The 14,851-nt window shown below is 44.6% G+C and overlaps 1 protein-coding gene across 19 annotated transcripts in view; it reads right to left on the bottom strand.

Annotated features, from left to right (window-relative positions):
- The window catches only part of LOC139576791 (AP2-associated protein kinase 1-like), a 51,928-nt gene that overhangs the window by 23,697 nt on the left and 13,380 nt on the right, over positions 1-14,851 (bottom strand). For 15 of the 19 annotated variants that reach the window (XM_071403263.1, XM_071403269.1, XM_071403268.1 and 12 more), the window contains exons 2-16: positions 11,997-12,115; positions 11,175-11,283; positions 10,922-11,064; positions 10,584-10,705; positions 10,335-10,416; positions 8,006-8,138; positions 7,708-7,811; positions 6,969-7,048; positions 6,721-6,875; positions 5,556-5,743; positions 3,201-3,416; positions 2,241-2,434; positions 1,758-1,945; positions 1,546-1,641; positions 949-1,044 (exon numbers count right to left, since the gene is read on the bottom strand). In XM_071403263.1, coding sequence (XP_071259364.1) covers positions 949-1,044; positions 1,546-1,641; positions 1,758-1,945; positions 2,241-2,434; positions 3,201-3,416; positions 5,556-5,743; positions 6,721-6,875; positions 6,969-7,048; positions 7,708-7,811; positions 8,006-8,138; positions 10,335-10,416; positions 10,584-10,705; positions 10,922-11,064; positions 11,175-11,283; positions 11,997-12,115 — 2,025 coding nt within the window. The remainder of the gene's footprint in view (positions 1-948; positions 1,045-1,545; positions 1,642-1,757; positions 1,946-2,240; positions 2,435-3,200; positions 3,417-5,555; positions 5,744-6,720; positions 6,876-6,968; positions 7,049-7,707; positions 7,812-8,005; positions 8,139-10,334; positions 10,417-10,583; positions 10,706-10,921; positions 11,065-11,174; positions 11,284-11,996; positions 12,116-14,851) is intronic. The other 4 variants (XM_071403270.1, XM_071403264.1, XM_071403265.1 and 1 more) reach the window with 2 other exon arrangements.

Raw genomic sequence — 14,851 nt, 5'->3', positions numbered from 1 at the left:
TTCCAAAGTGCCTCGAAGTGACGTCAGCACAAGAACTGTTCGTCGGGAGCTTCATGAAATGGTTTTCCATGGCCAAGCAGCCGCACACAAGCCTAAGATTACCATGCGCAATGCCAAGCGTCGGCTGGAGTGGTGTAAAGCTTGCCGCCATTGGACCCTGGAGCAGTGGAAATGCGTTATCTGGAGTGATGAATCACGCTTCACCACCAGGCAATCCGACAGACGAATCTGGGTTTAGCGGATGCCAGGAGAACGCTACCTGCCCGATTGCATAGTGCCAACTGTAAAGTTTGGTGGAGGAGGAATAATGGTCTGGGGCTGTTTGTCATGGTTTGGTCTAGGCCCCTTAGTTGCAGTGAAGGGAAATCTTAATGCTACAGCATACAATGACATTCTAGACAATTCTGTCCTTCCAACTTTGTGGCAACAGTTTGGGGAAGGCCCTTTCCTGTTTCAGCATGACAATGTCCCCATGCACAAAGCGAGGTCCATACCTAAATGGTTTGTCGACTGGCCTGCATAGAGCCCTGACCTCAACTCCATCGAACACCTTTGGGATGAATTGGAAAACTGACTGCGAGCCAAGCATAATTGCCTAACATCAGTGCCTGACCTCACTTATGCTTGTGGCTGAATGGAAGCAAGTCCCCGCAAAACTTTTTCCAACATCTAATGGAAAGCCTTCCCAGAAGAGTGGAGGATGTTATAGCAGCAAAGAGGGGGAACAAATCCATATTAATGCCCATTATTTTGTAATGAGATGTTCGACGAGCAGGTGTCCATACTTTAGGCCATGTAGTGTATACAATCCACCAACATGATTGTCTCAGGAACATCTATGTGCAAGAACTGAAAAACACTGGATGGAGGGTTGATGTTGGCAGGACAGACAACTGGAACGTGCCACTTCATTGCACAACAATGTTGCATGCTGGAAAAGGGCATTACCTGGAGTGTCAGAGAGGGAGAGTGTGTTAAAGGGGTCCGGGCCACTCAACATCTCTGAGCCTGCATCCAAACTCAGGATGTCAGCAGATCTCTCAGCTTAACATCACACAGGGAGAAAGAGAGAAAGAATGAGAGCTATCAGGAGAATAGGGGGAGGAAGGATGTTGAGGTTTTTTACAGTTATTGATCTAATTGAAGTCAACAAGATGTCATTGAGGACAACACAATAAACAACATTATTGAATACTAGTTTCTGATTGGCTAGAAGGGCTTTCTAGAACACGGGACAGTTGGATGTCTCTGGGACCGATATATACGGGACACCGAATCATGACGCAACATAAAGCACTGCACATGCATACCGTACTTGCTACGAAGTTACAGAAGCTAAACCAACAACTACACAAACCAATATTAATACATTGTAAATTAGGAAAAATTGAGAAAACATTTGTCTTAAAAATTTAGAGATGAAGCCAACACCTAAAAACACATGAGGACACCTCATGGGAAATATGTAGAGATGAGGGAGGGATAATAACGTAGGTATGACACAGGGAGAGGGAGGAGAGCTGTTGAAAACATGGACAGCCTTACCTGGGAAAGCCTTGCCTGTAGCACCAGCAGCAGAGACAGGCTGCAGACCTGGAATGAGGTTCTCTGTGGAGAGGCTGGCCCTCTCCCCTGTTGTAGCTGTCATAAAGACATACACAATTAGGTAAATGAACAGAGGTGACGCTTTTTTCTATCTACCACCTATCCATTGCACTTGCAGATGTGTATACACAGATTGGGCATTGTGGTCTTACTCTCGACCAGCTTGGTAAAATCCTTGTTGAGTAGCTCCTCAGCAGTGAGCTTGGAGAAGTTGTCGTCACCAAACGGGTTCCAGCTGCCAGTCGGTGCAAAGGGAGCTGTCTGGGCACCGCCCTCACCTGGCTGGTTCACACTCTGCTGGGAGGAGCAGGGGGAGCCAGAGGGGGTGGTGCTGGCTGACCTACAACACACATACAGAAACAAAGGTTACAGTGGAAATCATCCATCTCATTTATCTTATGTACAAACAAGTCTGTGCAAATAAAGAGCTTGTAAGCAAATATGGGTGAATTAAAAGTCTATTGAGTTAATTGTAGATTGAATAGACGGTTTATTCCTGTGTTAAACTGGGCTATAAAGGGGGTGTTTATACGGTTGTCTGTTGTATATTCATTGGCCTGAATCTCTCTCTCTGTGTCAGTAGAATAATTGGACAGTTGATTGTTAGTTCATTGAGATTAGTTAATTCAGATTACTTGGACTTGTTGAGGCTGGCCTCGGCTGCAGCCGCCTGCAGTAGCTGGGTGGACCTGCTGACTGGGACCCCAAACACAGCACTGTGGGTGACATCGCTCAGTATGCGCCTGTGGCCACCCCGGGGACCCATCTTTGGGGAGGAGGGGGGCGTCAGGGAGCCAACCTTGTGGAGCCCACGGCCAGATGCCAGAGGCTGGGGAGGAAAGACAGTCATGAAGATTAGGAAAAATATCACACGGAATATGAAAATCAGGGAGAGAAGGAAGAAAATTACAGGTTGATACAAGTTGATTAGCCATTCTCTAAGAGAGGATATTATTTCATTGCATCCCAAAATACAGAACCATTGCAAAACCATATTGAAACATTCTACTGGTTAGTGAAAAGACATGGTTGATTAGTGGCAAAGCGCCAATGTAGGGTCTTGAGGATGATCAGTTATTCATTATATTTTTTGTTGTTGAGAGGTTGGATTTAGAAGATTCAGAACAATACATAACAAAACACAGGAATCAAGAGACAGAACTGAGTGGTGACAGATTCCAGAGACAAAGATGTTTCATGACAACCTTAGACATTAACCATAGTGAAAGGAAAAGCAGCCAGACAGCTTCTAAAACTCATCTTTTTGGTTGTATATCTTTGAACACTATGCAAAGCATAAAATGACTAAAAAGATTAAAAGATGACCGTCTTTACATTGTTTGTTTGCACCTTATTGCAGCCCTGATGTTTACAGGATACAGGACAAATCCAAGAGCAAGTATTTCTACAATTTTTTACATAGATCAATAAAACATGCAGTTATTTTAAAGGGAACTAATCCAATTCAAATGTAGAATGCATACAACGTCAGTGTTAGGTGATTAGCTAGATTCGAAGGCCCCAGACAGAAGGAGAGGGCCCGTTAGCCCCCCTGTCCCAAAGAGCAGCAGGCTGCCAGAGGGGAGGGAGGTTACCGTGGGCTCAGAGTCACAGTCAGAGTCGAAATCAGGTGCCACAGGTCCTGTGGCTGCAGACTGAGGGGGAGCTGCTGTTTGGGGGGAGGGGGGCACAGGGCCGGCTGGTGGCTGCAGAGGAGCAACAGGACTAGCTTTGGGCTGCATAGCCACAGAGCTCTGGGGGGCCGGCATGGGAGGCTGCTGCCGTTTGTAGAGGGTCTGCACCAGCTGATGCTGCTTAGGGATAGGATAGTGGGAAAAACACAACCAGTGCTCAGGAAAACCTCTCCCTACTGTCTCATTTGGCCAAGTTTGGGATGAGTTATTGCTCTGAGAAGTGCAAACCAGTTCGCCACATGTACAGTGGGGCAAAAAAGTCTTTAGTCAGCCACCAATTGTGCAAGTTCTCCCACTTAAAAAGATGAGGCCTGTAATTTTCATCATAGGTACACTTCAACTATGACAGACAAAATGAGAAAAAAAATCCAGAAAATCACATTGTAGGATTTTTAATGAATTTATTTGCAAATTATGGTGGAAAATAAGTATTTGGTCACCTACAAACAAGCAAGATTTCTGGCTCTCACAGACCTGTAACTTCTTCTTTAAGAGGCTCCTCTGTCCTCCACTCGTTACCTGTATTAATGGCACCTGTTTGAACTTGTTATCAGTATAAAAGACACCTGTCCACAACCTCAAACAGTCACACTCCAAACTCCACTATGGCTAAGACCAAAGAGCTGTCAAAGGACACCAGAAACAAAATTGTAGACCTGCACTAGGCTGGGAAGACTGAATCTGCAATAGGTAAGCAGCTTGGTTTGAAGAAATCAACTGTGGGAGCAATTATTAGGAAATGGAAGACATACAAGACCACTGATAATCTCCCTCGATCTGGGGCTCCACGCAAGATCTCACCCCGTGGGGTCAAAATGATCACAAGAACGGTGAGCAAAAATCCCAGAACCACACGGGGGGACCTAGTGAATGACCTGCAGAGAGCTGGGACCAAAGTAACAAAGCCTACCATCAGTAACACACTACGCCGCCAGGGACTCAAATCCTGCCAGACGTGTCCCCCTGCTTAAGCCAGTACATGTCCAGGCCCGTCTGAAGTTTGCTAGAGAGCATTTGGATGATCCAGAAGAAGATTGGGAGAATGTCATATGGTCAGATGAAACCAAAATATAACTTTTTGGTAAAAACTCAACTCGTCGTGTTTGGAGGACAAAGAATGCTGAGTTGCATCCAAAGAACACCATACCTACTGTGAAGCATGGGGGTGGAAACATCATGCTTTGGGGCTGTTTTTCTGCAAAGGGACCAGGACGACTGATCCGTGTAAAGGAAAGAATGAATGGGGCCATGTATCGTGAGATTTTGAGTGAAAACCTCCTTCCATCAGCAAGGGCATTGAAGATGAAACGTGGCTGGGTCTTTCAGCATGACAATGATCCCAAACACACCGCCCGGGCAACGAAGGAGTGGCTTCGTAAGAAGCATTTCAAGGTCCTGGAGTGGCCTAGCCAGTCTCCAGATCTCAACCCCATAGAAAATCTTTGGAGGGAGTTGAAAGTCCGTGTTGCCCAGCAACAGCCCCAAAACATCACTGCTCTAGAGGAGATCTGCATGGAGGAATGGGCCAAAATACCAGCAACAGTGTGTGAAAACCTTGTGAAGACTTACAGAAAACGTTTGACCTCTGTCCTTGCCAACAAAGGGTATATAACAAAGTATTGAGATAAACTTATGTTATTGACCAAATACTTATTTTCCACCATAAATTTGCAAATAAATTCATTAAAAATCCTACAATGTGATTTTCTGGATTTCTTTTCTTCTCATTTTGTCTGTCATAGTTGAAGTGTACCTATGATGAAAATTACAGGCCTCTCTCATCTTTTTAAGTGGGAGAACTTGCACAATTGGTGGCTGACTAAATACTTTTTTGCCCCACTGTAAATACCCTTCTGAGTCCTGTGTTTTTCATGAAACTTGTCATTTACAGTATTTACATGTGGTGAACTGGTTTAACAGATCAGAGGGGAGTTTCTGCAAAGTCAATAAAGTTATTCAGTTTGATTCAATTTAATTCAAAAGCACAAGGTTATTCAGAGGTCCTGATAAAAGTGCACTCTGCATAGTTAGACAATAAATAAATGGATACAAAACAAACAATGGCATCCTTACATACACAGCATGAGCATACAGGGGACCATGTTTATGTCCAAGGAGTCTCCAACTAATACTATTTAGATAAAGTAAATGGAATATTGCAGTGAAATTACTTCATATTATTGGCAAATGGCAACAAGATTGTCAACACAATGAAATATATAGTGCCTTTAGCAGACTGATATGAGATATGCCCACCTGGTTGACTTGCTGATGTGGGCTGAAAAAGGCGGCTGCCTGCTGCTTCATGAAGAGACCCTGCTGATGCTGGGGCGTGGCCATGGGTTGCGAAGAGGTGGTCTGAGCCAGTGGGGATGTGGCCTGTGCAGCAAGTGCCTGCTGAACTGATTGGACAGCAGCAGCAGGCTGTGCGGCAGCTAAAACACCTGTAATACAGTTAAGATGGTTGTCTTGTAACAGCCCTGCTAAACTACAGCCATTGGGCTTCCGGCATTGCCATCAGCCATTGAGGGAATGCTTCTTTTGAAATCAATGAAAGCTGCTATACTGCCCATGTCGCGCTCGCGTTGCGTCACATCCAATGGCAGCGTCCAAGCTCAAGAATCATTGCGGTTCAATTCTCTGATGCACGTGTTCATTCTCTTGTGAATTGAAATAAAGTCGATTGTGGTTGTATATGGCCTTGACTATACACCACTGCTTATTTTACATTTGTCATTTAGCGGGGGCTTTTATCCAGATTTATGAAGTCAAGAAGCTATTAGCTAGCAGAAACGCTAGCTAGCTACAATGACCATGTTCACAGTGTAAACAAAAGCAACTTGTAAAATTAAAGGATCATTCAGTACAACCCCACTAGCAACAATTGAGTACTTGCAAAAAAACTGGACCAAAGATATTGTGCTTATGCATAATCAATGAACATGGTACAGTAGGTGAAAATAGAATAAGATGCCCTTCCCCTCTGCTCCTCTCCGCTCTCAAAGCATGGCCCTGTGTAGTAGGTAACACGTCACATTGAACCGACACTGATGGCAAAGCAATACGTAGTGGAGCTCAATTATAAGGGTGAATTCATAACAATGGACTGAAACAGACAAGCTTGAAGCTCCTATCCGTCTCTATACAAGCATATGGACAGATAGACTATGAATGTCACCAAGGGCTCATTAATTCAAACCTTGTCCTTCTGGACAAATTGAACCACTGGGATTACAAGGCCATGTTATGTCAGCCAAAGATGTGGAACATTTCAATGCAGGATGCCCATCTTGGTGGGTGCTTTGTTACAGGATAAGAGACTTTCACTGCTAGCAGGCCACAGCTCACACATCATCAGATCCTTACGGTTCAAGCTTTGAGAAGCAGAGGTTGTATAGAGGGTAGTGTACTGTATGCGTACCTATGGGCTGGGGCCCTCCTGCAGCCATGTTGGGTCTCTTGCGTGGGGTGAGGGCTGACTGGATGGGCAGGATGCCGATGGGCTGGGTCCCTCCAGCTTTGGGGCGTGAACGGGGTGCGATGGAGGTCTCCATTGTGGGGACGGGGTCTGTGAGCCTTGGAGGGGGAAAGGAAAGGCAGGTTATCATTGCTGGAGCTTGACATATTTAACTATAAAAAAAAGCCCAGATACTTATGCTCTTCACTCACCTGGCTTTGGATTGACTTTTTTTGGCCACAGCTTCGCTGGCTCTGATTGGTTCGGGGAGTTTTGTAAGAATAGGGGAGTTCTGAGAAGGTGAAAAGAGTTAGAGTACTATGCTTAGATATACTACCCAACTAAAATCAATAAGCTTCACCCAGATTTCTAGTTTAAAAGTTTTCCTTCGGTCACAGAGCAGGAACAAGGACCCTTTATCATTATAAACTTTTGCATGACATATGATTGCAGCAATTCAATGATCAGTTACAGATTTCATGAATCAGCTTTGAATGTCCACTTTGATGCCTCTCTGGGAATGTGGTCTGAAATGTGCTGTGTCAGATGATTGAATGCTGACATTGCACCATCAATGCATAGCAAAGGGGCCTAGGGGATGGAGGGCAGCCAACTGGCAACAATCACAAAGCTCCCTGCTCCACCATCTTCTGGCATTTTACACTACACTTATGTTGCTTTCCAAAACGATAAGACATGAATAAAACATTTCAATAAAACGTGAAAGCTTCTTACGTTTAAAAATAAATAACATCTAGTACAGTGCCTTACATATCATCTCTTACTTTCAATGATGTATTTACACCTGGCATTAGGAACGGGCAAGATAACAATTCAGATAAAATTAAAAAGGTCCTCTACATTATGACCCATTGAAATATTTGGTTGTAACCTTTGTCTCCAGGGAGATTTTCTAGTACGGTTGTCATTACTGATGGTGAGGTAACTTACATGTACGTTCTGGATGGGGCATTCTATCCCGGCCAGCCTGAAGGAGAAGTAGGACACTTGGTAGATATCTGGTCTCTTCTCAGGGTCAGGCTCCAGCATGTATCCTGATGAATGGAAAAACATATGGTTGGTAATGATGATACGAATACATTTCCCTCATTGGACTAAAATACTTGGGACTGTGTAAGAGAGAAATGGCACAGAGAAAAACAGAGACAGAAAACAAAGGCAGAGCCTTGACTCTCTCACACACACATGGGCCAGTGAGTATAAGGTGATGGGGAGGATGGCTACTCACTGATGAGGCAGTGCATGTCCGGGGAATAGCGGGAGTTATCTGGAATAGTGAAGCTGCCATCACAGATGGCCACCTGGCTCTCCCCAAACGGCAGGGTGAAGTAGCAGAGCTTATAAAGCAGGCAGCCCATAGCCTGCAGAACCACAGCACAGAAAGCATCAGCACACCTTGTGTTAACTTGGCATCAAGCCAACTGTGTTCACCCATAAAATTATTCATTAATTGAAGGTTTATACAAATATGTCCATTCAATAGAGAATTGCATCTGAAAAACAAAATGTCCAAACTCCATGTCTCTTGTCATTTGGACACACCTACTCATTCAAGTTCTTTTTTCTCTCTTAAAAAACAACAATTTTCTACATTGTAGAATAATAGTGAAGACATCAAAACTATGAAATAACACATATGGGAAAAAAAGTGATAAACAAATCAAAATATATTTTATATTTGAGATTATTCAAAGCAGCCACCCTTTGCCTTGATGACAGCTTTGCACACTTGGCATTCTCTCAACCAGCTTCATGAGGTAGTCACCTGGAATCCATTTGAATTAACAGGTGTGCCTTGTTAAATGTTCATTTTTGGAATTTCTTTCCGTCTTAATGTGTTTGAGACAATCATTTGTGTTGTGACAAGGTAGGGGTGGTATACAGAAGATACCAAATAGGGCTAAAAGACCAAGTCCGTATTATGTCAAGAACAGCTCAAATAAGCAAAGAGAAACAACAGTCCATCATTACTTTAAGACATGAATGTCAGTCAATCCAGAACATTTCAAGTACTTTGAAAGTTTCTTCAAGTCCAGTCACAAAAACCATCAAGCGCTATGATGAAACTGGCTCTCATGAGGACCACCACAGGAAAGGAAGACCCAGAGTTACCTCTGCTGCAGAGGATACATTCATTAGAGTTAACTGCCTCTCAGATTGCAGCCCAAATAAATGCTTCACAGAGTTCAAGTAACAGACATCTCAACATCAACTGTTCAGAGGAGACTGTGCGAATTAGGCCTTTATGGTCAAATTGCTGCCAACAAACTACTACTAAAGGACACCAATAAGATGAGACTTGCTTGGGCCAAGAAACACAAGCAATGAACATTAGAGCGGTGGAAATCTGTCCTTTAGTCTGATGAGTCCAAATTTGAGATTTTTGGATCCAACCGCCGTGTCTTTGTGATGCAGAGTAGGTGAACGGATTAGATCTGCATTTGTGGTTCCCACTGTGAAGCGAGGAGGTGGTGTGATGGTGCTTTGCTGGTGACACTGTCTGTGATTTATTTAATATTCAAGGCACACAACCAGCATGGCTACCACAGCATTCTGCAGCGATACGCCATCCCATCTGGTTTGCGCTTAGTGGGACTAGTGACGGAGTGCTGCATCAGATGACCTGGCCTCCACAATCACCTGTCCTCAACCCAATTGAGATGGTTTGGGATAAGTTTGACCGCAGAGTAAAGGAAAAGCAACCAACAAATAGTTAGTATATGTGGTTACTCGTTCAAGACTGTTGGAAAAGCATTCCAGGTGAAGCTGGTTGAGAGAATGCCAAGAGTGTGCAAAACTGTCAAGGCAAAGGGTGTCTACTATGAAGAATCTAAAATATATTTTGATTTGTTTAACATTTTGATTACTACATGATTCCTTATGTGTTATTTCATAGTTTTGATGTTTTCACTATTATTCTACAATGTAGAAAATAGTAAAAATAAAGAAAATCCTTTGAATGAGTAGGTGTGTTCAAACTTTTTACTGGTACTGTATATTTATTTACAAAGCTAACAGACTGAATTTCATTATCCACCCTCCACAAAGACAATCTGTTCCTGTTTTCATTGTGTATTTCTGAGTCTTTCCCTTTAAAATTGCCACAGAAAAGTCCCTCCCCCCAAAGTAGATTGATCACCAATATAGCCAATGAAAGCCAAGGATCTGAAGATGAAAATTACAAGGGTATCAAGTTGATTTTGATTGGTCCAAACCGTGGAAAGTCCTCCAAATGGTACTACCACACAATGCCAAATACTGTATGGAAGAGCGGCGAGGTCTAAACTGGCAACGGTCACAGCAAATGAACGTTCTTATTTCATCAACACTGTCAAATGAAAGTATATTAAGGTTATCATTTTTTATAGAACAATCTAATGATTATGTGATTTATAATGGCATAGGGAAAAGAAAACTGTACTTTGACATTCATCTTGCAGTACCCTCTTGAATTGCCCTGTTTGTCCACACATTCTAGAGCAGTGAGTGAACGCCCTATATAGTGGAGAGAAACCAGTCATAATCTCTCATGGTGATATAGCAGCATGCCAACTCACCCAGATGTCTGCCTTTGTAGTGATGACCGTGCCATTATAGAGGTTGATCATCTCTGGGGCTCGGTATGACAGAGTAGTGTACCTTACATGGGAAGGAAGGGAGCACACCAATTTTGGAAGGACTTCAATCACAGATAAACTCACAACATCCCACCCTGTTGTACTTGTTGATTCACTAGACTAAAACTATCAAACCACTTTCATGAGTTCAGTATTCCAGTTGAGGTGAAGCTCTTCAGAATCACTCACTTCTTGATTTCCTCCTCCACCAGCGGAACGCCCTCTGTCTGAGGGTTCTGGAAGCGGTTGGTGGCACTGCCAAAGTCACACAACACATAGTGTCCCCGGTCATGGAGCAGGATATTCTCCACCTGCAGAGGAGATAGACACACAGATGACTCCTGAGACCATCTTCGAATAGCGTTTAACATATTTATACACTTCATGGCTCACTTCATGCTGACACACATATGCAGCTAGGACATGTATTAAAGAAAAACAGATTAAAAGGCCATGATAATGCCAATGAGGCCATTAAAGTGTAAGTAAAGTGCAGACTGAGGGTGTGTGAAGACAAGTGCTCGTGCCTTGAGATCTCGATGGATGATTGGCGTCTTGCACTGGTGGAGGCAGGCCACGGCCTCGCAAGTGTCACAGAAGATCTGCAGCACCTCTGCCTCAGTGAAGCCTGTCTGCAGACGCTGGTTCATTAGGTTCACCACCTGACCACCTGTAACAAACCAGGAAGGACTTACAATGGGTTTGGGAAAAAATAGGTATGAGGTTTGTGCACTAATGAAACCACTAAAGCGCTTGAGAAGGAAAGACGAGCAGAATTACCACGACAGAAGTCCATGAGGATGAGGACCTCCCAGACATCTCCTGCTCCCACTGCAGTTATACTGGAGTCCAGGAAACCCACAATGTTCCTGTGGCCCACGAGGTCCCTCTGAACACACAATTGGTTAATATTTTAGAGAATATAAAGAACCTCATACATCTCTGGTTGGCTTTCAAGTTCCAAACAGGCTGCCATAACAATGGTGATCTTTGTTTGTTTTTTGGACTGACTGAGTGTACCGTTCTGCTCTAGCTTACTGCCTATGAGGATATGCCAAAAGGCTGGAAGTAATAATGGTAGCCATCCTGTACCAATTATGCCCCCCAGGGTGTGGCTGCAGGAGCTAGTTATCTTACAGCATGGCCTCCAGTTAGGCAACGGAGGCCCAAGGGGGCGGGGGAGTTTAGCTGCATGAATGCCAATTCAACATATTCAGCAGCAGGCTCCAACTGGGCTAAGAGTGAAACTCTATTACTACCCACCCTCCTGCTCCTTCCCTCCATCTCCTCTCTGTATATGTTTAAGTTAGTCTTGTCAACCCTCCCCTTCCATAGTCAGCAAATCACACACTCCCATATCACCTCTTCCAGAATAAAAAAAACCCTCTTCTTTGATTTGTGTAATGTTGCTCTATGGTTCTACATCCGCTTCACTATAGCAGAAGCACAGTGATCCTGTGGTTTCCAACGAGTCAGTGACCTCACACAATCCAATGCCCCCTTTGTCTAAGAGCCTAACCATATAGCTATTAGCTAGGTGTGCATTCTACGTTGGACTGAGTGACCAACTAAGCAGGGCTCCAGCCCAGAGCCTGTTCTCACCATGATCTGGATCTCCAGTTCGCAGACCTGCAGGTCGTGCTCGTTGTTGACATACATCCTCTTCAGAGCACAGCGCACCCCCTGGTTGGTCCGCACCAGGAACACAATGGCAAAGCCTCCTGTGGAGGGAGGGAGAGAGTGAGAAAGAATGCAGAGGATGCTTAAATTTCTGCATTGACCTGTGACTGGGTAGCACAGGTCACCAATGAAGTCAGCTGCAATGTCAGACAACTTAACAAGAACGGAATACAATAAACATGAAAATGGCTAAATATGGAGCGACAAATGTTCGCTTCGTGACACTGGTTCCCCCTTGAGCCAAATGATGAGCTTTGACCTTCACAAATGTCAGCGACAGTAACTGAATCAGCCCAGAGTCATAGACAGTCAGCCTCCTCCAGTCTCTCTGCTCAGCCTCAATGAATGAGTCTTAGCTGCTGATGAGAGGCTGACTGAGCAGAGCAGAGCGGGCATCCTCCAGTCTGTCCATTACCTCATGACAGCAGCACACCACGCAACCCTGGCAACGTGCACCCTCTCTCTCTCTCTCTCACACACACTTCATGACCCTGGATAAACAGTGGGGGTGGCAAAGTTAGCTGGGAAGATACGTTGTGAAATGTGTGTTCAGTCAGAGGGAGCTGTGATAAAGGACGGCTCAAAATAGCATTGGGTGAGTCAGCAGTAGAGCCGAGACCGAGAAAGACTGCAGGTATTGGAGCAGCAGCACTGACTGGAGACAGTGAAGAGTGCGAGATTCCATCATCCGGCTATTAGAAGAACATTGTACTGACACAGGGCAACTGGCAAGGCTCCAAAAGGGCCCTTATGTTGGTCTCTCCATCTCTCTCACCTGCTAATTCAGACACACAAAACCACTAGTGATTGTGTATGTGGCTGGCTGTGCCCACTATTTGTTTCTGTTGAACAAGGAGGCAGTACTGGCTTGCTTTGTTCCATGCGTGGTACAACACTGGGCTCTTTCATCTACACACCTTTCACACAGAGCAAGGGAGCTGGCCTTTACCTCCATAAAGAATAATTCCATCAGATGGGCAGGGTTCAGTAGAAGCACTGTCTGGAACTTAACATACTGTGCATGTATCTCAGCTAGACTTTTATCTCACATTGTTCAAAGAAAGGTAACAGTAGTGCATTTATGTCAGTGATGCAGAGCTGGTGTTTTGAAGGATTGGTGGTTCTGCAGTGTTGTAGCAGCACAATGCTGTAAGGTGAGTAGTATGTGTGTCTGTGATTAAGAACTATAGGCTAGTAGTAGCTGAGCCAATGCTCGGAGGGGTTGGTTGAGAGCTCTGCTGTGCTGCTGCATTGACATGCACTACGCTAAATAAGCACCTCCAGGTTCTGATCAGAGCAGAAACAGATATGGGCCAGGACCAAGTTTCACTAATCTGAATAAGAGATTGATTTCATATTGGTTCTTCTCTCTGCTGCACGCACACACAAGCACCATAAACAGACACGTTCCAGTGCAGGTGGCTTGGTACCGCAGTGGCATTTCAGCACCTCACCCTAAACCACAGAAACAAGGCTTGTTTGTCCTCCTGAATCTTGTAGATTATTTTTTAGATGGGCCTGCATGCTCTGGGAAGAATCAATACAAACTGGGAGGTGGCTGTACATTTGAATGCAGAAGATAAGGCACTACAGAGCACCTGCAGCCTGTACAACAAGTGAGGTCTAAATCAAGCCTTTGAGAGCATTAGGCTACTGGACAACTGCTTCCTTGTCTATTTTCACTGCTGACACAGCTAGGCCTAAAGCATTTCAACCCTGCGCTGAACTCACTGGGACAAACACACAGTCAGTCCTATTAGAAGAGCCTGCTTCTGCTGCTCAGAGAGGCCTGTTGGTAGCCAGCCCTGTGCTCTCCCAGCATGCTGTCTGTAGCTGCCTGCACTGAGCCATGCCCTGGGCTGAGTCATCCAGCCTGCCTCACATCACTAAGCCAAGGACAGCTCCCCTCCACGTGATCTGTCTGTTCTGTCTGGGGTTTGATCATCAGAGGCTTTGGACCACAGCCTTCAGTTCCATAGGAGCTACTGCTGTACAATGAGACTCAGTTCAAATAATCAGTGTGGCCTATACACTCAGTAGAATGGTAAATGTACGACCAGTGGAGGGCCAAGCTAAATCTATGTTATCAACTCAAATATATGCAAAATAGAGTGTATCCAGCAAGGCCTATCTTGTCCCCGTTTCAAAGTTAAAATCAGAATACCTTGTGGGAGCAAGCACAAACATGTAGACCTACACACAACATGGAGTGTGTGTGTGGGTGGTCCTGTCTGAGCTGACGTAGGGTTCGTCCTGACAAGCCACTGCTAGTTTGCGCCGTCTAATCTCAGGCACCTACGTGAAATTAGAGGGATTAGCCACCTTCTTAAGTAACATGCCGCGAGCAGCCCATTGACTTTCACCAGACTGGACAAGCCAACAACAACTACATTATAAACATTCCCCCTTAACACTGATGACAGCCAGTATAATACCCCGCTGTCCACTCAACCAAACACAAATAAAAATAATTAAAGTATCCTTAAGTGTTTTGGCATACAGTTCAGGAAACAATGATAGACAAGCTCCATTGCAGTGACGACAAACAGCAAACTATAAATAAATATGACTACTACATGGTTAATAATCATGCTCACTGAGGCGTCTGCATTATGCTGCATCCTGCATGGAGAAGACAATTCTACTGGCACTGTCGAGTCTCCAGTAGGCATTATTATTATATTAAACCAGCTTGCACCAGCTAACACTCGTTGATGATTCGAAAAAGACAGTTGGTTTTCCCAGCATGCCCCAGTGGTTTGTGTGTGCACTCTCTG

This window comes from Salvelinus alpinus, chromosome 5 (assembly GCF_045679555.1).
Source record: "Salvelinus alpinus chromosome 5, SLU_Salpinus.1, whole genome shotgun sequence".
In the NCBI taxonomy this organism is placed as follows: Eukaryota; Metazoa; Chordata; class Actinopteri; order Salmoniformes; family Salmonidae; genus Salvelinus; species Salvelinus alpinus.
Note: the sequence above shows the minus strand (reverse complement) of the source record. Positions and strands in the feature narration are given on the sequence as shown.